The 23,127-nt window shown below is 46.9% G+C and overlaps 1 protein-coding gene across 1 annotated transcript in view; it reads right to left on the bottom strand.

Moving 5' to 3' along the window:
* Positions 1-4,578: 4,578 nt before the first annotated feature.
* The window catches only part of LOC146830565 (lymphocyte antigen 6E-like), a 32,596-nt gene continuing 14,047 nt past the window's right edge, over positions 4,579-23,127 (bottom strand). Inside the window, exons 3-4 of the mRNA XM_085604051.1 lie at positions 6,033-6,244; positions 4,579-4,723 (exon numbers count right to left, since the gene is read on the bottom strand). Of these exons, the coding sequence (XP_085460177.1) occupies positions 6,048-6,244 (197 nt within the window). The 3' untranslated portion in view covers positions 4,579-4,723; positions 6,033-6,047. The remainder of the gene's footprint in view (positions 4,724-6,032; positions 6,245-23,127) is intronic.

Raw genomic sequence — 23,127 nt, 5'->3', positions numbered from 1 at the left:
CATCTTCGCACCTCTTGCCCCCGGAGGAACTGGAGGACAGAAAAGTCGGAAGGGTGTTCAAGCTGCAGCTGTCCCAGCTGGAATTGGCAACAAAAGTGACAAGGGCTGAGGCAGAAAGAGCCCAGGAGAGGGCTGGGGCAGAGAAAGCCCTGTATGAAAGAAGGCTAGCTCTGGAGAAAAATAAACTTTGTGGCTCATGAAGTGAGTCTAAACATGACGTGAATATGCAGCATCTCAGAGTCCAGTAGTATTAGTGGCAGCGTCTGCACGGTGTCCAATGGAGACAGGAGGCTCTACATACCCAAAGATCAGGTGCCTAATTTTGTCGTTGGAGATGACATCGACAAGTGGTTCGAGGCTTAGGAGGTTGCTTCAGAAATGAACAGGGTCCCAGAGAAGGATTGGGGCACAGTTTCTAGAGGCACATTCTCAATGAAGGGAGGGATTGACTACTAGCACTAGGAAAGTGTAACAGGAAAAGGTATCCACTAATGGAAGCAGCCGTTGTCAGATAATATGGACTCACCCCTGAAAGAAATAGGTTGAGGTTCAGGGACAGACAGAAGCCGTCTCAGCAATCCTGGTTCGATTTCATGGACTACTTTGTAATGCACTGGATGGCTGGGTGAAGAGTCTGTTATAAAGAGGGCACATGTTCAGTCATAGCTTTCCACCTAATTGATAGCAAGCTCACTGACCTTAGGGAGCTAGCGAAGAATGTGGACCTATGGCTCAACATCAGGGTCACGGGAAGGTCCATGGGAAATGTCCCTGAGGAGGGTGATTGAGGTTCCCCGCAATAGAGTGACTGGTAGCTCGACAGTGACAAAGACAGGTTTCAAAATAGTGTAGGGGAAAGGGTTCCAATGCCCCTCATAAGAATAGGGGGCGTTTTAGTGGGTGGGGGTCCAGAGTACCCCATTTCCTACCCCAGTGCTTTGATTGTTACCAGTTGAGGCACAAGCAAGGGGACGTGGTTTTTACCAACAGACCATCTACTGGTTGGAGCTCCACAGGGGTGGCCAGTGTGGCCTTATGGTTATGTAGTCCCCAGGAGCAGAGGGTGTCCAATGCCCTGGTGTTTCTTAGCTGGGAGGTGTATTCCAAGACTCAACTTGTGATCCCAGAGGGTGAGAGTCATCACTTCCATCAAGTAAAAGTTAATGGGATGCCTGCCACTACCCTAAGGGATATCTGTGCCAGTCAGCCCATGGTGGTGGAAAGACTGGATGCCCCTGAGCAGTATACACTGGACAGATGTGTAGGGTAACTCAGGCACATGGACAATACTTCTTCCACCCAGTGGCTCTGGTGTGCCTGGAATAGGGTGGGGAAGTGGGCCGTAAGATCGTTACACCCCAGATGCCCATTGATTGCATTCTGAAAAATGAGTGTTAAAGGAACTGGGCGGGGTGGCTGCCCAGGGCACCCTGAAAGCTCTGGTTTCTGGGAGTACTATTTCTAACAGGAGAATATAGAGACCCAAATGGAGGGCAAGCAGTGGAAACATTCTACAGTGGGAGGACCAGTGGATCACGAATTGCCAGCTCTGAAAACAGAGCACCTTAAGACTGACCCTGGTGAGGCCACATCTGACCTGGTGGCGCTGTCACAGAGACAGAGGGCCAGAGACCTGCACCAGGCAGACTACTGCATGACACACACAGTGAATCACCCTTGATGTGGGTGTTGTTCCCCACCCCTCCAGAAGTCCTGGCATGCCAGGCTCCTTTCTGGCCCCAGAGTACAGACCCTGGACTAAGCGGCCAGTCTCCAAATACCACCCCTGGACAGGTGGGAAAAAGAATGGAGGTATGGTGCCTAACACCTGGGGTTGTTTCCCACCCCCCCCCCACTCTGAGAAGTCATATAGGTCAGAGAACCATCAGGAGCCATGCTGGTAAGGGAACACCTTACCAGCCACAAGACTGGACATGAGGTCTGCCCAAGGTCCACCGCTTGGAGCTTCCAGGGCCGTTTTTGCAGCATAGCCCTGTAACAAAAACGGCCCCCTGGGGCCCAAAACTGGCCCCAACCTATGAAGCCCACCAGGGGATTGCCTGGTGCCCGCTAAGCCCAGTTCGGCCCTGGCTGCCTACGACGACTGCCATTACACAGCTCCGATGAACCAGACTCTTTGTGCTACAGAGACCTCCAGCAATGTGAGATATACACTTCATGCTGGCACAACCACAGCCTTCGGTGAACGCTAATGCAAAGGTCCATCAACAAACATCTGGTACATCCAACGGGATCTTCGCGCTTCAGAGACGATCATCTACGATGCTCTCCCTTCTCCTCGCGGCCTCTTCCACCTCGATTGGAACACTTTGTGCCGGATTTTTACACTTTAACTTTTTCAGTGGTTCTAACCTGGTCCCTCTTTCCGGCCCGTGTTCCATCGCGGTCAGCTTGAATTTGTGACTTTCCCCTCAGTCTTCCACGACCTAAGTGCTGCTTTGTGCTTTTAGTCACTATATCTACCTAATACTTTGAATTGCATATCTCTGGTTCCCCTGATATGATTAGTTTCATTCTTGTATCATTTTATTTATCAAAATGCACTCTATGTTTCTAAATTGGTTTGGAATTTTAATGTGATGTGTTTTCATTTCATTACTCTTTGTGTGCTGCATAAATACTTTACACATTGCCTCTAAGTTAAGCCTGACTGCTCTGTGACAAGCTACCAGAGGGCTAGCACAGGTTACTTTAGTGGTTCACCCTGGTAAGGATTGTAAATGTTGCCTGATTAGGGTTTCCACTCCCCTCAGCCAATGACCCAATATTTTTGATTCGAGAGTAGCACAACCACTCTGGATGTTTCTGGTCGGTAACTACAATGGAAATGCTGATCTATTTTAAAAGTGGTGCACACAATTCTCATCCAATTACTCTTGAAATGAGTTCCTTGATCCGATTTTAAAGAAGTGGGCAAGCTGAATCTTGGGATCAACTCTCTGAGTAAGAGCTCAGGTCTTCTAGTCAGAAAATCCTCTGCCCATCTTGAGAACAGACAGACAACCACCAGAATGTAACTTTAACTGTAACTGGGGTATTTCGACGAAGTTTAACTGCATTCTGGTAAAGGGCCATGCAACTGACCAACATTACCTAAAGTCAATAGTCTTTTGCCAAAGTGTAACTGCTGACAAGTAACACAAAACTGACAGCTCTGAAATGAGGATTGAACCAGCACTTTCTGAAAATGTGCAACGTGGCATCACATACACCATGTGTAGCTCAATGAAAGCAACTAACCACAGGACTCAAAGTGCCATCTGGCAGAACATGCTCATGATCCGGTGACTTCTAAATGCCTCTTCATCCATGGTCGAATATTTTGTAAAATTCTCAGCTCTTCTTTTGTGTGAACTTTTTTTGACAAGAAACAATTTACACTTTCTTTTACTAAAATTACATTCTTCATGTGGGTATAATGTACTGGACATAAGAGCACAGTATTTTGCAACGTCATCAACAAATTTGTTGCTGAAAGTAACCATGTCATTTCCACTAATATGTGCTGCACAAAACCAAAAACTTCCTTAGATAAGTGTAAGGCATGAGGCAAATCCAAAATTCTTAGTCCGTTTCTAATGGGACTACCAGAGAACACTGGAAAACATGTCTGTGACTAAAGCAGTGGACCACTCCAAAACCATAATGGATATCTGTGTAAATTGTAACACTCAATCCACTGGCCGTACAGTATGCTATTGTAAGGGCAAGTTATAGTTAAATCAGGAAAGTATAACTGCTGTGTTTTGGTTCTTAAATATATTAGTTCTTACATTATTAGAAAACCTAGTTGTACCATCACGTTAAACCTATTTTTTTTCCAGTGAATTTCTAGTGTATTTTTATGTAAGCTCAAATATTATTGCCTTACCTAAATGTAGAATACCTTTAACCGTGTGTGTGTGTGTGTGTGTGTGTGTATATATTTATTTATTTATTTATATATATCTATAAAAAGATAGAAAGATAGATATACACAGGGGTGTGGCTTCAGGGGATTTTTGGGGTGTTACGCACCCCTATAAAATGTCTTTTGTAGTAAATAGTTGAATACAAGGGCTTTCAGTCTGGTATGATGAAGTGTCAATCGGATTTCACCTGGAATTTTTACATGCCCACATGACACAAAACACACAAAGATACACTCTCGCTCGTCTCAGTTTTGAAGGCCACAAATATGTTAATTCGTTTGGAAAATATTGTCTCTTTCCACTGCCCATTAGCCGCCCCTCCCCCCACCCCCCTCATGTCGTGCTTCTCATGTAATGTGTTTTATCAAGATATCCCAGCTTCACTCTTGGAAATTCTGAAGCTCACCCTCCCCCCTCCCCATCCCAATCCCAATCCCATTGACCAAGCTGCGCCCTTGGATATACACAGACCACACAATTAAGATTAGGTAATTTAAGACCATACGAAATGCACTTACCTGCAAACTAAAGGGCCACAATGTAAAGGAAATCCGACCCCCCCAAGCGCGGTTCTGCATTGTTATGTCCCAGGATGTACATATAATGGCAATAAACTAATTGTGACAATAAATTATTACGCACTCACTCAGGTGTGTGAATCTTTTATTTGATAACGCTGAAATCACAGCTATACAGTGTGCATTCGGGCGCTGTCCATTTCAGCACTACTGGCACATCAGTTAGAAATACTCTGCGAAATGTGTCCGTTTGTATATCGCTCTCGGTCCACTCTAGAGAGAAAAGAATAGGACAATTTAGAGAGAAAACGTGAATAGTTTCTAATACACGCTCTAGTCTTCTGGTACATGAACCACTGGGTACAAATTCTTAAACACGCCTGCGCCACGCTAACCCCAGTAATACAAAAGTTTTCATGGTGGACCCCAAGTTTTCATGGTAGACCCCACAACCTCCAGTGAAAAGTGTACCAGACCCATTTACTACTTGCATGGATGAATGGGGATCACACTGTGTGTACCAGATACACAGCATTAGAGCGCTGCACACTGTAGGTGGTTCATAGTGAGTAGTGCAAAGGAAAGGGACAGTAGGGCAGAGCCTGGATACATCAAGGGCTTTACTGTGTTCAGGATATTGGTGACGGTTGAGGTTTAAAGGGGAGGTTGGCCAGTAAGGGGAGCGGCAGGGCTGAGGGTGGTAGAGAGGCTTTGGAGGAAAGACTCAAGCTAGAGACACTTGAAAGGGTTGTACAGCATCCAGATGTTACTCTATGATGAGGTGTTTCTTGTAGAGATTGTAATTCCCTTTTTTATAGAGAGCAGAGATCCTCTCTTCCTTGCACAGCATCAGCACCACAACTCATCCCAAGGGGCCAGTAAATCATTCAGACATTTGTGAAAAATGATGCCCACCTGCAATGTTGGCTCAACATCCCTCATTAGGACTACAGCCCAACTACCCATACCCAGTACGTGTGATAATCGGGCATTGGCAGAATCAAGTTTGGACTTAACAATGAGAAATAACCTATTGTGAACAAGGCCAAGTGGATAGCACTCCTATTTCACTCTATTCTACTAGAATATCTTGCATTTAATATCATATGGCATAAATATTGTACCCAGAATATTAAATATCGACATGGTGAGTGCACACAGGTGATAATTGGCACATGGATTTAGATTTTTAATTCCACCTATATACTTATATATAGTTTGATGCTAAACATACCATCCTCTAAAATATTGTAATCAGAATATGAAGTGCCACATTATCATGAAGGTAGGTGTATACTAGAAGGTAGAAATGTACTATTTTTAACTCCACATATAAACACCTAAGCAATACATATAACTGTAAAATATCGCAGACAAGACGATTGTGAAGGTGAGTATAAATAAATAAGTGTAAATTTACAATTTACACACACACATATATATATATATATAGCAAAACATTGCAACCAGAATATCCACTGCCACAATATTGCAACAGTAAGAATATCTAAGCAGGTATAGATTTACTTTTCTTAACTCCACATGTATACTGTCTCTATTCTGACATACAAGCATATCTCACCTTTCTTTCCTGGGCCTATAGTTTGTCTCTCAATAAAAGACCAAGGAAGCCCAGGCAGGCGGCCAGAAGCAGGTAGCTCGTCTTCACGCTCGTCGCTCCGCTGACATTGCACAAGCTGTCGCTGCAGCAGCTGGTGGTAGTACCGGCCCCACCTACAGTAACATTAGTTGCACTGCAGGATGAGCTACATGTCTTGGTAATTGAGGTCCCCACTGCAAGCAAAGAGAAACAGGATGTTCAGGAGCAGTAGCTGTAGACGCGGAGCTCCGCGGCCTCATAGTTACCTTCCATCCCTACACCTGAGAGGCACCTAGGACGCTGTTCGCATTTACCACTACAAGCAACAGGTGAGATGTGAGCTGTCCAAGTCTGAGGGAGCTCTGGAGCAACCAAGCAATGCTTGTAACGAGGAACAACACTTCTCCTGGTCAAATGTGAGAAGATAGGGGCCCCCTGCTATATAGGGTGAGGGGCCCCTGAGATTGGCCCTCTCAGAGAGATACATATGTCTAAGGTTGCTTGGGGACTCCTAAGGGTGCCTCCCGCCCTGTGCAGCAATGGCTGCTTAGGTCTGGGTGACACTCATGTCTTGAACCTTAGAGGGGAGGGGAGTTTGTTCTCACAAATGCATGTATTTGTACAATGAAGATGAATTTAGACGCACAAATGGTTTTGTGGATTGGACCACAAATTGCTAGTATCAATTTAATCACATTTGCATTCAACCAAAAAGGGAAAACATAAAAGGATAAGACCCTGTTTCTGAGTTGGTCGGGGTTTTCTGACAGTCTGCAAACCCCTGTTCGAGCAGAGGTCAAAATTCCGATGCGGGTATTTATGGTACCGTGTAACTACCAGGTGCATTAAACATCTCCCCTTTCCTTCAATTTCAGCAGGTCACACCTGCACCTGACAGAATGTAACATGGGAGTACAATGCAATATTTGATGCGAAATCCAGGTTTGGTTGCAGAAGCACCTAATGTTACTCTCCGAAAGCCTGATAAGTTGGATTTTATTTAATTATGATAAATAGCGCCTACTCCTCCAACCACCTCAAAATCAGGGCCTATGACCAGCATTCGAAACATCTCAAATGTACAGTGCACAGTGTCTCTGTTCCCAGGTTTGCGTCTGCCACAGAGCACTTACAATAAACAGGGTTGTCGCACTCCATTAAAATTAGGGATTCAAGGCTTACCATGCGTTCTATCGTTTTAGCTGGCTGTTGGGTTTTTTGCGACTCAAATATTTGTTTTCTGATTTTGACAATGACAAGCAAATGGTCTTCTTGAATCAATACAAGGGAATACAACCTGTTGATGTTCACAACCCACCCACCCCAGAACATCCATAGCTTAAACCAAATTATTAAATAACTAGCCTACAGGGTGGAATAATGAAATCCAAATGTGTTATATGACTACATGCCCAAGTGTGTAGTATGCCCAAAGTCTTTCAACTGAAGAGACGAGCCCTGTGCTGCACCGCTCGAAGGGGGGTGCGCCTTGCAAAAACTGACAGGCCGTGTGGAATTTTCACTGCAGGCGGCGGGGAGTAGCAATTGCGCCCTGACTTTGGGTGGGGCGGCCGTGAAAGGAAACATGGCCTCAGGACGCAATAAGCGGACGGCGACCCAGTCTAAGCTGGAGAAATTTGCCTGGCAGAAACAACAGACTGAGGACAGGACGGATTCGGCGACCCCGGGAGAAGTGACGAACCCCGCAAATAGGGATCTCCTCGAGGCAATTACAGCGATACGAACCTCCCTCGAGGTAAGAATTGACAGGGTAGCCACAGATGTGGGACTGATCCGGGAAGATATGAAAAAAGTGGTGGAAAGGGGGGCCAAAGTCGAGAGCACTACTAAAGACTTAGTCAGTGACACCGCCCTGCTTAAAACCCAGGTCTCCCAACTGCATGCCTCACATGAGGCGATGGTCCTACAACTGGATGACTATGAGGGAAGAATGCGACGCAACAACATCCGCATGATTGGAGTTCTGGAGCGAGCGGAGGGGCAGACGGCAGACATTTTTGTCGAGGAGCTGGTCCTCAAACACCTTCAGCCCAGAGGCCTTTCCAAATGCTTCATGATTGAGTGAGCTCATCGGGTTCCGGGGGGCCGTTCGAAGCCGGGGGCACCTCCCCCCGTCCCCTCCTGGCTCGAGTGTTCAACTTTCGAGATCACGATGTTATACTCCAGACTGCGCGGGCAGCCCCACCATTTACTCTTGAAAATAACAAAGTCATGTTCTTCCCGGATTTCACTTTTTGTGTGCAGAAGCAGCGCCATAGCTTCCTGGACGTGAAGCGGGACCTGCAGGATCATGAAGTTAAATATGCCATGATATTTCCCGCTAAGCTGAGGGTGGAATCGAATGGAAAAACGTGGTTCTTCACTCGCCAAGAAGACGCTTGGGACTGGCTGGAAGGTTGGCTTGCGGCCGAAAAGAAATCAAGGAAGGGGCAATCGGCGGCCTCTGATTCAGCGGACTGGTGCCAACAGAGACGTTCTCCTCCAAACTGCGATGCTGATTCCCAGGGCCCGACAGGTGGACACTAAATCATGGTATGGTAAGGTTGTACGAAATGGGTCCTGACCCCCTGGGGTGTTCTGGAACTTTGCTACGCATGTTCACGTTGACTTGACCCCCGGGTGGAGGGATCGTGGAGGCGCTGCTTCAGATAGGAACTGAGGGGCGCACTGTGATCAGCGTGGGGTGCAGTGGACCATGGCCCAGGGCACAGATCAGGGCTAACCACGGTCCTACTAGTGACTCTTATTGATTGGCCAGCTCACCGGTTTCCCGATATGCAAGTACTGTAACTTGAAATCAGGGTTATGAAGGGTGGAAGCCCCAAGATTTGGGCACTAAAAGACTGCTCCGAGGCAATTTTAAGCCTCAATGTTGCATAATGCTTTGTGGGGGGGGGGGGGGGGCGGGCCGGGGCGGGGGGGGGGGAATTGTCTTTCCTGTTTTAGAGTGGATGGATGGGGAGGGGGGTGGCGCACGTTCCCTGAAGTTGTATATGGGTGGGCGACAGGCACTCTGCATGTTGGGGTGGCGGGCGGTTCTGGACCCGCTAAGCAGGGAAGCAGGGAGGGGGGGGTGTTTTCATGGGTTGGAGTATATACTATATGGCACTAGTATGATGATCAGTGGTTTGAAGGTGGGTACAGAGTTGAGGAGCGCTTTGGGCTGGCCCGGGAGGTGAATGGTGGCACTTGGGGTGCGGTCGCCCAGCCTTTCCGGTCAATAGGCGGGGGATGGTTATGTCTTGATGGCTCTCAGACAGGGACTTAGAGTGTCCACATGGAACGTTAACGGCCTGGGAGATAAAATCAAATGAGGTATAGTCCTACAATATATTCATTGACAGGCCTTTGACATAGTATTACTGCAGGAGACTCACCTGATAGGCAATACATGCATGGCACTCAACAAGAAGGGATACCGCTTGTGCGTCCACTCTCGGTTCTCGACAGGCTCCCGGGGAGTGGGGATACTTCTTCGTAAGGGCTGTCCCTACATCATACAGCGCACCTGGACTGATGCACTGGGCAGGTATGCAGCGGCCTCGGCACTCTGGGAGGGCAAAGTATATGGACCGCCGGGTTTGCAGCGTCCAACCCTGCAGGAGATTGGAACATTGGTTTTCGCACTGCCGCTGGGCTCCTTGATACTGGGGGGGGACTTCAACCTAGTTATGGATGGTCTCAGAGATAGACTCCCGCCTAGACAAGATCCACCACGGGGCTCCCAGCTTCAGAGGTTCGCTAACGCTTTGGGGATAGTAGATGTGTGGAGATGGTTAAACCCTCAGCGCACACACACTACACACTCCAGTTGGGAGTACATGGCAGTCAATCCCGGCTCGATTACTTATTCACACATGCACAGGACATACAAGACTTTGTGAAACCCACAACACTCGCACGAGGTATTTCTGATCACTCCTTGGTGATGGCGGTCATTGGTGCCCGACAGTTCGGACGCCCTGACACTATTAGAATACATCTGTGGGCGTTGAAGGTTCCCCACATTAGGGTGGGGCTCCGCCAAGACACCGACTTTTACTTTACTGAAAATGTGGGGTCAGTCGAGTCGGTGGTCACACTTTGGGGGGCGTTTGGTGCGGTAATCAAAGGGAGTGCATTGTCGCGGATGGTGGGGCATAAACGTGAACGTAACAAGAGGGTGACTGAGTTGGAAACTGATATTCTACAATTAGAAACGACCCTTGCCACTGACCCGAATCCGGAGACTCAACATAGTATTGGCCTCAAGAGACATGACTATAAACAACTCCTACTAGAAGACGTTACTCCGCGAACCCTGGCCACGCTGCATCGTATATATGAGCAGGGGGAGCGCACGGGTAAGCTTCTTGCGTGGCTGGAGCACAAGGAACAGGCAGCTAGGTGGGTTAAGGCGATAACGGGCCAGAATGGCACGCTTGTCACGGACCCCCAGCGAATTGCTGACGTGTTTGCCACGCATTTTGAAGATGTCTACCAGGTCCCACAGAACTCTCAGGCCCGGTGGGCTGCAGACCTCCTGGCCACTATAAATGTGACGTGTTTGTCGCCGCAAGATTGCGAGTCACTCGAAGCTGACCTTTCAGCGGCAGAAGTCCAAAAAGCTATAGTAGATGTCAGGTCGGGCAATGCGATGGGCCCTAATGGTTTGCCCACCGAGCTCTTCAAACCTATGGCCGTGAAGTTGGCGCCCCACTTGTTGACCTGCTCATAGATACATCCAGGCTGAGTGAAGACCGCGGTTACGGGACGACCAGATTTAAACACTTGCAGCTATCGGGCGGCAAGCGAAAGAGTGGACGGGTACACTCTGACACAAAAGGTACCCACCAGTTAGAAGGGTAAAGGTATGCAAAAGGAGAGCGACCACATGGTGCTGATAAAAAGTAAATCGGTTCAATAAATGGTGCAGTATGGCCAGTTGACCCCAGCCCTGATGAAATTGCTGCAAGTTCTTTGAGGCAATGAAACATGTTGGTTTTTAAGTGAGTAGACACACAGCATGAAATAAAAATTAGGTAGCTAGTGTTGTTTAGCTCGTTTTTAACGTGGATGGACGAGGGTCCTGATCAGACCCCATCACTCCTTTGAAGGTTGACATTGTTTTCGAGCTCAGATATATTTACCACAGCCCAGTGTTCACACACAGCACTATATGTTGTTTTCACTTTAATCATTTTTTGGAAATTGTTTTTAGGGTGGCAGTTGCTAATGATTAGAACCTGAGGTAGCAGGCGAGTACCTGTCTGCTGAACCCCCATGGTGTTACTCTCGTGAGGCACTGCCATCCTTCTTCATTATATATTGTTTGCACATGGTTCTGCTTTCTCATACACAGTAGGTAGAGAGAAAGTGGGGGAGACATTACACACAGACACGAATTGTTTTATTAAGATTTGAGTGATTCCGGACCCCATCTGTGGACGGCATAAAGATAGCCGCTTCATGATCATTTAAAACAAAGATGTTTTGAAGTGTGAAGGGGTTACCGATGAAAGTTTTTCACTGGATGTATTTGTGAGCAGGTCCTTAGTTGTTATTAATTAATGAGTGGGGGGCGACCTGCCCATTTACCCCCTAAGCTCCTTGTTGTGTATGGCCCCACTTGTTGAACCTACATAACGAATGCTACGAACAGGGCCGTCTGCCGCGTGAAATCCGCGATGCGGCGATTGTGGTGATCCATAAGCCTGGCAAGCAGGCGGAAGAATGCAAATCGTACCGCCCCACCTCGCTGTTGCCAGTAGAAGCGAAAATCCTGGCTAAACTGGTGGCCAATCGCCTACTCCCTTATCTTCCCGACCTAATCCACCCTGATCAGTCAGGCTTCATGCCGGGTAGGAATACCGCCAGGAATCTCCGTCGTGTTAATGGGGTGTTGGGACGGGTTGATACCCTCGAAAAAGAAGCGATCTTGCTGTCACTTGACGCCACTATGGTGTTTGATTCGGTTGAATGGAAATATCTTTTCGCTGTACTCGCCCGTATGAGACTGGGCCCTAAATTGATTGGGTGGGCAACCCACGGCGCATGTCTCAGTTAATAACCACCGCTCTACCTCTTTCCCCCTCCAGAGGGGCACGAGACAAGGTTGCCCACTGTCACCACTCCTTTTTGCCATGGTGTTGGAGCCCCTGGCAGTCTGGGTAAGGGGTCACCCTGAGATTAGGGGCTTAAAATGGACCCACGACCATGAAGATCGTATATCGCTCTATGCGGATGATATATTATTGTATCTGGCCTCACCGGCACGATCCATACGTCGGGCTCTTCATATCTTCCACATATTCGGGGCGCACTCGGGTTATCGGATAACATCCCAGTGGTGGACCAGGGCTTTGTATACCTGGGCTTATTCCTCACGCCAGACGAGAATCTTTTCTATGAACGTAACCTCAAGAAGCCCCTGGAACGTCTGAGATCGGACGTCATGCATTGGAGGTCACTGCCCCTGACGTTGTTGGGACGCGCCTCCCTGTTTAAGATGCTTGCTCTTCCGTGCTTTTAATATGCCCTGGAGAATGCCCCATATCGGATCTCTGACTCTTACTTTTCTCAAATCGAAGGGGTGGTACGGGAGTTGCTCTGGGACGGTCGGGCGCTATAACTAAACTCACCATGGGGTGGTATGATTGGGGTATAGGTTTGCACGACATGTGCCTTTACTACCTGGCGTCGCAACTGGCACCCATCAAGAGATGGGATCTCACGACAACCCCAATTTCCGCACAGACCACTGGCTGATGGGAAAGGGGGGTTACAATAGGGCTCTCTACACCAATCATCGTAAATTGCATCTGACAGGCCCCACGGCCAGTACGGTCGAGGCATGGCACGCGGTACAGCGCAAGTTAGGGTGGCACAACCGTCTCACAAAGGCTACTCCGCTATGGGAGCCTGATCTCTTAGGACACCTTAGTGCATGCCCGGGATTCGACACGTGGGATATGATTGGAATCTCCAGGGTTGGGGACCTTTGGGTTAAGGGTAGGAAAGCCATGTTCACAAATCTGCAAGCGAAAAACCACCTCGCCCCCACGGAGACCTTTAGATATCTACAAATCAGCCATGCGATTGACTCAGCCCTCCCCCGAGATTGCCCCCTTCCAGACTCCTCCCCCCTGGAGGATCGACCCGATGGACCGCAAAGCAATATCCTTAACCTATAAAAAATTAGTGACTAACCGGATTGACCCGATGCTGAAACTAAGAGTGGGCTGGGAGCGTGACCTGGGTGCGATGGAGGAGGATGATTGGAGAGATGCGCTCGCCTCCCCTCGGGAGGTGGCGATTCCACAGAGACTACGACTTGTCCAGTTAAAGGTACTCCACAGGGTTTACTTTGATGTCTCACTATTGTTTAGGTTGGGTAGGAGGATGGACGCACTCTGCCTTAGACACTGCAACCAGACTGGCACGTTCACACACATACTCTGGGACTGCCCCCACATACAAAGGTACTGGATAGCTCTTACCCGACAAATGTCCAGGGCCTGCGGCAAATCCGTTCATCCCTCCTCCAAGACTTGCCTCCTTAACATCTGGGACGCAATAGACCTCACCCAGATGGAACAATCTTGGGTAGCAATGGGTTGGATCATAGCCAAACGCAATATCGCCCAAAAATGGGGTTTGGGGGTGCTGCCACGGGTGAGAGACTGGGCTTCTGATATGGACTATGCCATGGTGGCTGAAAAGACGGTGTTCAAGGGGCATGGGTGCCCCAAAAAATGGGACAGTAAATGAGGGAAGTGGAACAAATATAGGGGCGATATATGCATCTCTCCTACAGTGGAGTTGAGGAGGGAGAGGCGGACACATTACTGGCTCTACAGGATGGGATAGGAGAAACTGTATCACCAGTGTACGCCGCTAGTGCTCCGCGATGTGGAGGGTTTACACATATTCCCAGGGGTTTTTGTAAACTGTTCAGATGTTATCCACCGCCAAGAAGACTCAATACAGCACTAAGCAAGGTGTTAAGTATCCTCCTACTCTGTATAATTGATGTACTGTCAATTCGAACTGATTTTTGCTTTGCCTCTGCTGATTCTGTAATGCCTGGAAGGTTGTTGTTTATCATCAATAAAATTGTTTTAAAAAATAAATAAATAAATAAAGTGTGTAGTATGCGCTTAGAGTCTTGATGTGGTCATGGGTACAGTGCGCAGAGTCTCTGCGGACAGGTACGATCTGTGATATCAATCTCCTGATGGTCAATCAGTGCTTTACAGGTCTTTGTGGACAGACGCTTGGCTGGTGCATACATTGAGTTGGTGTCCTACAACAATTGCTACAGGTACTTTACTCAGCCAAGTGTCGATGGATGGAACGTTGCCTTTCTTTCTTAGTGCTGCTATGACCCTCTCATGGGAGGGATTCAGACACCTCCCGTTAAGATTTCTTATCCGGATCCTCTTCTCCAACCTTAGCATCAGGGGATCCGTGGCCAGATGTGCACTGCTAATTTCCACAATTGTGGTTGCTAACTTTAGCCAGATGTAGACAGCGGATCTGAACCACCTCACACCTCCAGGAATGCCGGAAGCTTAGCGATACATTCATGCAAGTTCTCATGGGATTAAATATTACCCACAGGGAATTTAGTGCCAAATGTTCCAATTTCAGACACAGACAAATGCTTTGGCTGCTCTGCATCACATCACTGTGCAAACATCAATGGAATTGTTTTATTGTGTTATTCTATATTGTGTTATTCTATATGTTATATTTTATGCATCATGATCTTATTGTATTATATAGTACTATATAATATCCCACGCTGTGTATAAAAACAGTCAGAGTAGCAGTGTCTGAGTCTTGATTTCTCAAAAAGCCAGGTCATGATTTCTCTTTTGAATTATCAATGGATGAGAAGGTCCTGAACCCTTGTGGAATATCTTTGGACGCATGCATGTCTACCCTGAGAAGCAGATTCCACCTATGGGGATATTGATTAGGAGGGATTGTCAAGCATGGGGTCATTCTTATTAAGAGGTTTCTCCTTTGGTTTTGTGACATCAGCTTGGCCAGTAGTAAGGTCTGGCCGAGCCCATGGATTGCCCTGTGCAATCCTGAAGGTTTTAAAGCACAATCTTCTTGCCGCTGGTAATTGATCGAGACCTTTGAGAGAAGGGGTAATGTGATCCCATCTGTTTGGAATATAGACTTGTCTTCCTGCCACATTCTGCATGCTTTGCAGCCTGCTCATTACATTTCTGCCAGTCCCATATGGAGGCCTATTACATAGTCCAGGCAGGACATCTCTAAGGCCAGTGATGTGTGCACTGTGTGTAAGAGCGATAGGTAGTGGAAGACACGCTGTCTTCTATTGCATTGAATGAGTCCTTTGTCACCCCATTATTATCTTTATTGTATATGGTTATTTAAAACCTTTATAATGGGCAAGAAAAAACAATCCATATTACAAAATAGAGAGATCTTAAGTAATATAATAACGTGTTATAAACAAATAGGTAAAATACCAAACTGGCTTTCAAGAGCCTTCAGGTACTAGCAGCAGTATAATTACATCTAACGAGTCTAAGAGGGCGCAGAAGCACAAGTGTGCAGCCGGTTGAATGTCAACAAGGGAAAACAGTCCATATTATAAAATAGACAGATCTTAAATAGTAGAAAAACCAGTTAGAAATAAGGTCATAAAATACGAAATTGATTTTCAAGACCCTTCGGATACTAGCAGCAGTATATTTAAGTCTAATGGTTCTAAGAGGGAGCGGGGGGCATGGATCTAGCAGCTAGTTGTTCACTAGGCTGGCCTTCCTCGGGTGCCACCTAACGACCTAAACTTTTCATCTGTGAGATGGATACATTTTGTCAAACGAATGTTTAGGGCCGGGTTTTCTGGGCTTGGCGCTGCTATAATGCTCTGCCGACAGGTTCTTTTGTCACTCTGCTGACTTGGGATTAAAGTAAGACGTGTGAGTCTAGGATCACTCCAAGGATTTTTAGTTTGCTTAATGTGGCTTGAGATTGTCCCATTTTTGTGGGACAGTATTATAAATATTATTATTGTGCTAGGATCCACAGCTGAGTATTCCTATTTTGAAGAGTTAAGTTTGAGATGATTATTTAGCATCCATTGTTCCACAGTCATTAGGCATTCATTGGGCCAGGTGTGTCGGCGCTTTCCACACAGAGCAGGGCATTAGGCATTCATCAGGCCAGGTGCAGTGGTGCCTGGCATAAGGAGCAGGGATGTTTAGGGGGGCTTAATCACAAGATAACTTAATCATTGTCTATGATTAATGTATTGGATGGATCCTGACTAGCCAGTGATGGATAATCCCTATGTGAAGCTACAATGGTATGCCACTAGGAAGTGGGAAAGGAGGCAAGTCCTTTTGTTTTATATATCTTCACACACCCTAGTGGTGTCATGCTTCATCATTGGGTCACCCTGACACCTGAATGTCAGGGTGGGGTCAACCGTATTTCAGGAAGCTCTTAGAGAAGTGTTTGGCCAGGGGGAATAAAGATTAAAAATCCACAGGCAGTTCCCAGTTTACCTTTATTCTTGGATCTGCTAGGGATATTACAATTAAAAAGAATAGGGTCCTTTGGGATATTATGGTCCTAGGACCCTGGTGCCAACATGTTTCAGTCCGCATACGCCCTTAGAGGGTGCTGAACTTTCTTCAGGGAAATATAGTAGTACTCCCTGGAAAAAATGATAGGAATTTCCCTATACTATTTATAATAAGGGCAGATGGTTGTGCCTTTACCTAAAAGCGAAGGCTTTTATTTCTGATCACTCCATCCCATGTGGGACGTCACGTAATGATGGGTAGCCCTGTAGTCACACAGCCTCCAAGGGTCCTGCCCATCAGCATAATCTATTTGGTGTGGGTCCAAAGTCACTGTCCTAGAGCCTTTCCACGTCAGAAAGGCCGACATGGAAAAGCTGTCGGAAAGTGACATCATAATCTCGACGGCGGAGCTGAGGCTGGCTCCGCTGTCATTATGGGATTGTGACTACCGATGCTCCGACGGTCTCCAGGAGCCTGTTGAAAGAGCAGTGGACGGTCGCTTTACGATGCTGCGGGTGGACCGCAGGGGCAGATGTCGGGCGAACCGTGATGAAAGGTTAGTCGGTTACGGACCGCCCGGCTTCATAATCAGGCCCTAAATGTTCTCTTCACTCCTACATCCAATACCATTGAAGCATTCCTAAAACATGTACCTCTCCCATCTACAATTTCCACCAAAGTAACTGCTCTGCAAACTGGATCAACTCGACATTCCTACCTCCAGACCTTGTTCTACACCTGTGCTACAATACCACCCGAAGCTGCATACTGTGCAAGGTCCAGCCAGTCAACAGAATTATCGACCACATCTTGCACATCCAAGAAAAAGAAAAGCAAAACACCCCTGCCCCCACTGTCCAAAATATCCGGCAATTATCTAGACTGGCTCTAGTATCACTAGAAGAATCCAAAAATATCCACCCCAAAAACTTACAAGGATTCTCTAACAAAATATAAATAACTAGAATCCAACACTACCTCCCTATCTGCCAGGGGATTGACACGCGAGGACTCACTCGGCCCTCTGCCTTTAAATCTAGCACTTCATCCATCAGATACCGGGGAATTCAGGGAACCCCAACCATATCTAGCATATTTTTTGCCAATTTTTTTCCAGATAGCCCAATCGATCAGAAACAACTTACAAAACTGGTGCAGTTAGCCCCTTTCCTGATTAGGGAGGAAAGCTATGGTGAAGGTGATGACCCTGCCCTGAATGTTCTTCCACTTCCAATCAATACCCATATGGATTGAACACAAGTATATGTCCAGGTATGCAATAATGCGGGCCCCTCTTAGAGTCTGGGACAAGATTTGGTCTGACCAGTATCCCCTCTCCTCGTATGCTTATCTTGGGAAACCCTGAACTTGGGCCACAAGTAGATAAGGAAGTCATTCCAGAATTGGCAGGGGGAGAGATGTAACAAGCTGTGCAGTCTCTTCCACAAAGGGGAAATAAAGTATTTTAGAGTTCGAAAGATGAATTTGGCCTATAGGAGTCAGAAAGTGCCCACTACACACAGGTGCACCCCTGGGTCATGGACAGGGGCTTCGTGGAGCCCTGACTTTAGCATCTTCAATGGGGGTGGGTTTCTTTCGAGGCCTCTTCTGTCTGAGGCGGACAAACACTCATCTTTAATGCTGGAATAGAGAGCCAATAGAAGGGCAGCAGGAGCGAGGAAAAGCGACAGCTGGGTAAATAGAACAAGGAAAGAAAGAAGGAATATTGGAAGGAAGGGTGAAAAGAAGGAAGTATGTATGAATGAGTGGGAGGATTAATGAGAATGTGGATGAACGAGTGAGTGAAAGGATGAGTGAATGATAGGTGGATGAGGAGGTAGAAGGATGGCCAAGTAAAGGGATGGGTGGATGGATGAGTGCATGGACAAGTGAAAGAGTAAACTGATGGATGGATGAGAGTGTATAGGTGGATGAACAGGTGATGGATGGATGTGTGGATGGCAGAGTGGTTGGATATGGGCATAGTTGACTAATGGATGGATGGCAGAATGGTAGCTAGATGCATGGCAGAGTGGATGGATTGATGAATAAATGGCAGACTGAGTGGATGAGCGACTGGATGGCGGGGTGAATGGTGGATGGATCGCAGAGTGGATGGATGACAGAATGGATGGTTGGATGGATGAATGGCAGAGTGAATGCAGAGTGAATGCATAAATGACAGAGGGGATGGATGCTTGGCAAAGTGAATGGAAGGATCGCAGAATGGATGGGTGGCTGATTGGATCGATGGAAGGCAGAGTAAATGGATGGATGGATGTAAGAGTGTACTGATGGGTGGATGAGTGAATGGATGGATGGCAAAGTTGATTGATAGATGCCAGAGTGGATGAATGGGTGGATGAATGGCAGAGTGAATGGTAGAGCGGACGGGTGGATAGAGTGTAAAATGGGTGGGTGGGAAGCAGAGTGGATGTGTGGATAGATGGCAAAGTGAATGGATGGAAGAGTTGATGAATGGATGGAAGAATGGATGGCAGTGAAGACAGATGAAGGGTGGATGGATGGACGTGTGGCAGAGTGGATGGAGAGATAACAGAGTGGATGGGTGGACAAGTGGATTGATGAATTGCAGGGTGGATGAATGGACGGCAGAGATGAGGAATTGATGGATGAACCGCAGAGTTGATTGGTGGATGGCAGAGTGGATGGATGGGTGGCACAGTGATGGATGGCAGAATGGATGGATAGATGGATGGATTAATGGATGACAGAGTGTCTAGAGGTATGGATCACAGAGTGGATGGATGGATGGATGGATGGCAGATCTGATGGATGGAATGGGAGAAGACTGAATGTTGGATGAAAGAATGAATGAATGAATGAATGGCAGAATGTAAAGGTGAATAGAAGGTGGATGGAAGGGTGAACGAAAGAATGGATAGATGCATGGATGGAAAAGACAAGGAAGCTGTTCTAGCAAGAGATTGGCTCACTTGCTTGGTGGCATCAGTGTTTTAGTTCAAAGTGGAGGCTATCGTAATTTTCTGGCAACTCCATTGGTCATGACTCAAAAACTCTAGGAGGCAGCCACTAACTCAGTTAGAGTCGAGAAGCTCTTCAGTCCCGCAGTGCCCAAACCATTCCCTGAATTTACACGCTGCTCCCAAGCAATGATCCTCAAAGCAGGGAATGTTGCCAACCTAAATGGGAGGGTGATCAGGGCCAGTCATTTACAGACCCACAGTGAGACACAACCTAGCCACTGCAGGTAAGGAGAGGGATTGTATTAGATCCTGGTTCCGGCAGCTATTTCTGGCTGAATGTGAAATCTGCCTGATGCAGGGAAACATCCTGAATTTGTCCTGGTGTCATTTTCTGACACCATGACATAAATCAGCAACACCTGCACACTGTCTGCATTCTGTTCGGAGCAGAAATGTGCAGGCAGCAAGGGGGCTCTCTTATTTACAAGTCCATCTAGGCCCAAAAGAAAAGCCTAATTTAAAGGGCTATCAGCCCTCGTTTTGTCGGAGTGTAATCAGGGCCAGACTGGGAACCCAAAGCAGCCCTGCTAGTTGGATGGAAGAACGCGTGGGCACTGCTGCTTAACAAAACCGGCCCCCAGCACGCCCAAACCGGCTCCCATCCTTCCAGCCTCCCGGGTAAATGCCCGATGCCTGCTACGGCCAGGCTGGCCCTGAGTGTACTACTGGATGGGAGCTATCTGGAGCCTAACACTTAGAGGTAAAAAGACAGAGGTGCACAGCATGTTGTCACTTTTCAAGTACTTAGGAGAATCCTTGTCAACTCACTATGTAAGAAATGTGCTTTCACTGCAAGAATTATCTGTATTAATGAGTATTTACACAAATATTGATGTAAATGGCACCTATTATTTTTTTAATATAATTCTTTTATAGGGCCACTCATCCCAGTGCAGGGTGTCAGAGAGCTTCACACCACACATAGAGGCACAGTATATCATATGTGTGTTCATCAGTATACGGAAAACATTCCATAAGGTGACGAGGGTTACAACTTATAAGGAGTAGGAATCACATATAATCCATACTTGTAGATATTATACGTTAAGAGTAAATGGTCAAGAGAAACAAAGTCAGGATTTAAAACCTAACACAGTGATTGTGGTAACTGTACTAATAAGACTTTATTACTTCCCAAAGGAAAACGTCTTACAATAAAAACAGATTGAGAAAAAAGCAATAAGGATATAAACCCACAACTTGCAGTTTGCATGCAGTTCCTTGATGCTGTTAAATAGATCACTGTGCTATATTAGAAGACTTGCAGCTTATGAACTGGAAGTAACAAAAAGATCTCTGTGTCAAAAGCAGTAACCCGCTTACCTGACTACATAAAAACAAATCTATGATCTGCATGTTAAAAGATGTGCTTTGCAACAGGGACATTAACCCTCTGTGCTACTTTATGAGTCAAAACGGTGACTGGTCAAAACACAGGTCTGTGTAAACCACTAGATTTATGTTTCCGCTGTAAGAATTCCCTCAATATTGCTGGTCACTCAATCTCTGAAGCAGGTGCCTTAACTGAATACATACTGTTACTTCTCCATGCGTCACATTGCATGCTATTACAACGCGGTTATTACAACACCCCGTTGATACAACACAAGCCATTACGTCGCAAGTCGTTTCAACGACTTGCTGTAGGGGGCGCGCTGGACTTAGGAATAGTATAATTTACTATTCCTACTACAGTTTGCGCAACAGCAGGGAAGGTGTCGGATTGTAAATCCAACACCAGTGCGCCCCCTACAGTAAGTCGTTGAAACGACTTGCGATGTAATGGCTCGCATTGTAACAACTCCATCGTTGTAACGCCCGCGTTGTAAAAGCATGCAATGTAACGCATGCAATGTTATGGCTGTTTCCCATCTTAACCCTGTAAGATATTTTAAAATGCAGCCGCTTTGTGACCAATTAAGTAATCTAGGGCCAAATGTACAAAAAAGTCAGTTTACCATTTCCTAATTGCGACTTTTTGCAATTCCCAATTAGTAAATTACAAATACCCATGTACAAATGTGCCTTAGACAAATTTTGCGAGTGGGTCACAAATAGACCTAACTCATTAATATTCATGAGGTAGATCTTGCTTTGTGACCTATGGGGAATGGCCTGCACTCACAGCGATGGTGGCCTTCTGGGGTCAGCAGACCACCATGTCTGTGACTGCTTTTTAAATAATGCAATGTTTTTGTTGTAATGCAGCCCGTTTCCTCTAAAGGAAAACAGGATGCATCTCAAAATCGAAAATGAAAAGTTACCTTTTCATTTTTTAGGAGCAGGCAGTGTTCAGTGGGACCACAGCCTGCTCTTAAAAAATGTTGGCTCCCCCATTCACAAAAGGGCAGGGGTCCCTTGGAGACCCCTTCCTGTTTGCGAATGGGTTACCACCAACTTGAAGTTGGTGGTAACTGCTAATGTTTTGCTACCGGATTCCCGGGCACAAGACATTCCTAAATACCAGTTTGACTCACTATTAGGAAGGGATGCACTTAACACACCCCGTACTAATAGCGACTCGTGCACCCTATTTTGCTAGTCGGTAATAGGTCTGAGCATTAGAACGGACGGAAATCCTTTCACATATGTCCTAGTTGCAATTTCCTTGCAGCAGATTTTTTAAAAAAGAAATGTATAAGTTGACAGTCAGACTCTGATTTTCAAGCTCCACCTATTGTTGCTCCTTCCCCTTTCTTCTACCACACTTTGACCCCCAATTTTTAGGTTCCTGGAGTAATTTTTTCCTGTTCCAACACTGAACCTCTAGTCATGGTAGTCTTACTGGGGGGCCGCCGGGCCCACCTGTGGGAGGGTGGGAACCAAGAAGCAGAAGTTGGAACACCAGTGGGGAGGTGATTCTAGGAGAGAAACTACGACAGGGTGGGAGGCTGAATGGGAAAGAGTAAAGCTGATCCGCCCGCTTGAAGTCATTCTTTCTTCCTTGAAAATGTAATGAAAATTATGCAGTGCTTTAAATGGGCCGGTACTCACCGGTACGGAGTACCGGCACTTTTTAATTTTCGCCTCTTGAGTACCGGAACTTCTCCTAGGATAAGGAGAGTACCGGTACTCAAGGTCGGAATAGGAAGGCGGGCACTCGGGCATTGGCCGATGCTCCAGGGGCACTTGTGGGCCTTTTTTTAGGGCCTCTGCAAACTGGCCCAAGAGACTTTCAGTCTTCCCTAATCCCCGTCAGGCCATGGCTGTCTAATGAGGCACCAGCATCACGCTCTCTCCTGAGCTGCTGTAATTTGAGACTGGAGGCCTGGTGTTGCACTGGCCTTTAGGGCATTCTCGCCTCAGCTCCCTGCCTGGTGGGGCCTGCCTGTCCAGAAGAGGTGTCATCCCCTGCTGGGCCATGGTCTTCAGGTTATGGGGGCAATGGGGAGGGTGTGAATATGCAGGGGGGTGAAGGGGGAGGGGAGAAGATTTGTAGCCTTTGTGCCATTATCACCTCAGGCTTTGGTGGGCTGGGAGGGGGGGTAAGAGAAG

This window comes from Triturus cristatus, chromosome 5_1 (genome assembly GCF_964204655.1).
Source record: "Triturus cristatus chromosome 5_1, aTriCri1.1, whole genome shotgun sequence".
NCBI lineage: Eukaryota > Metazoa > Chordata > Amphibia > Caudata > Salamandridae > Triturus > Triturus cristatus.
Note: the sequence above shows the minus strand (reverse complement) of the source record. Positions and strands in the feature narration are given on the sequence as shown.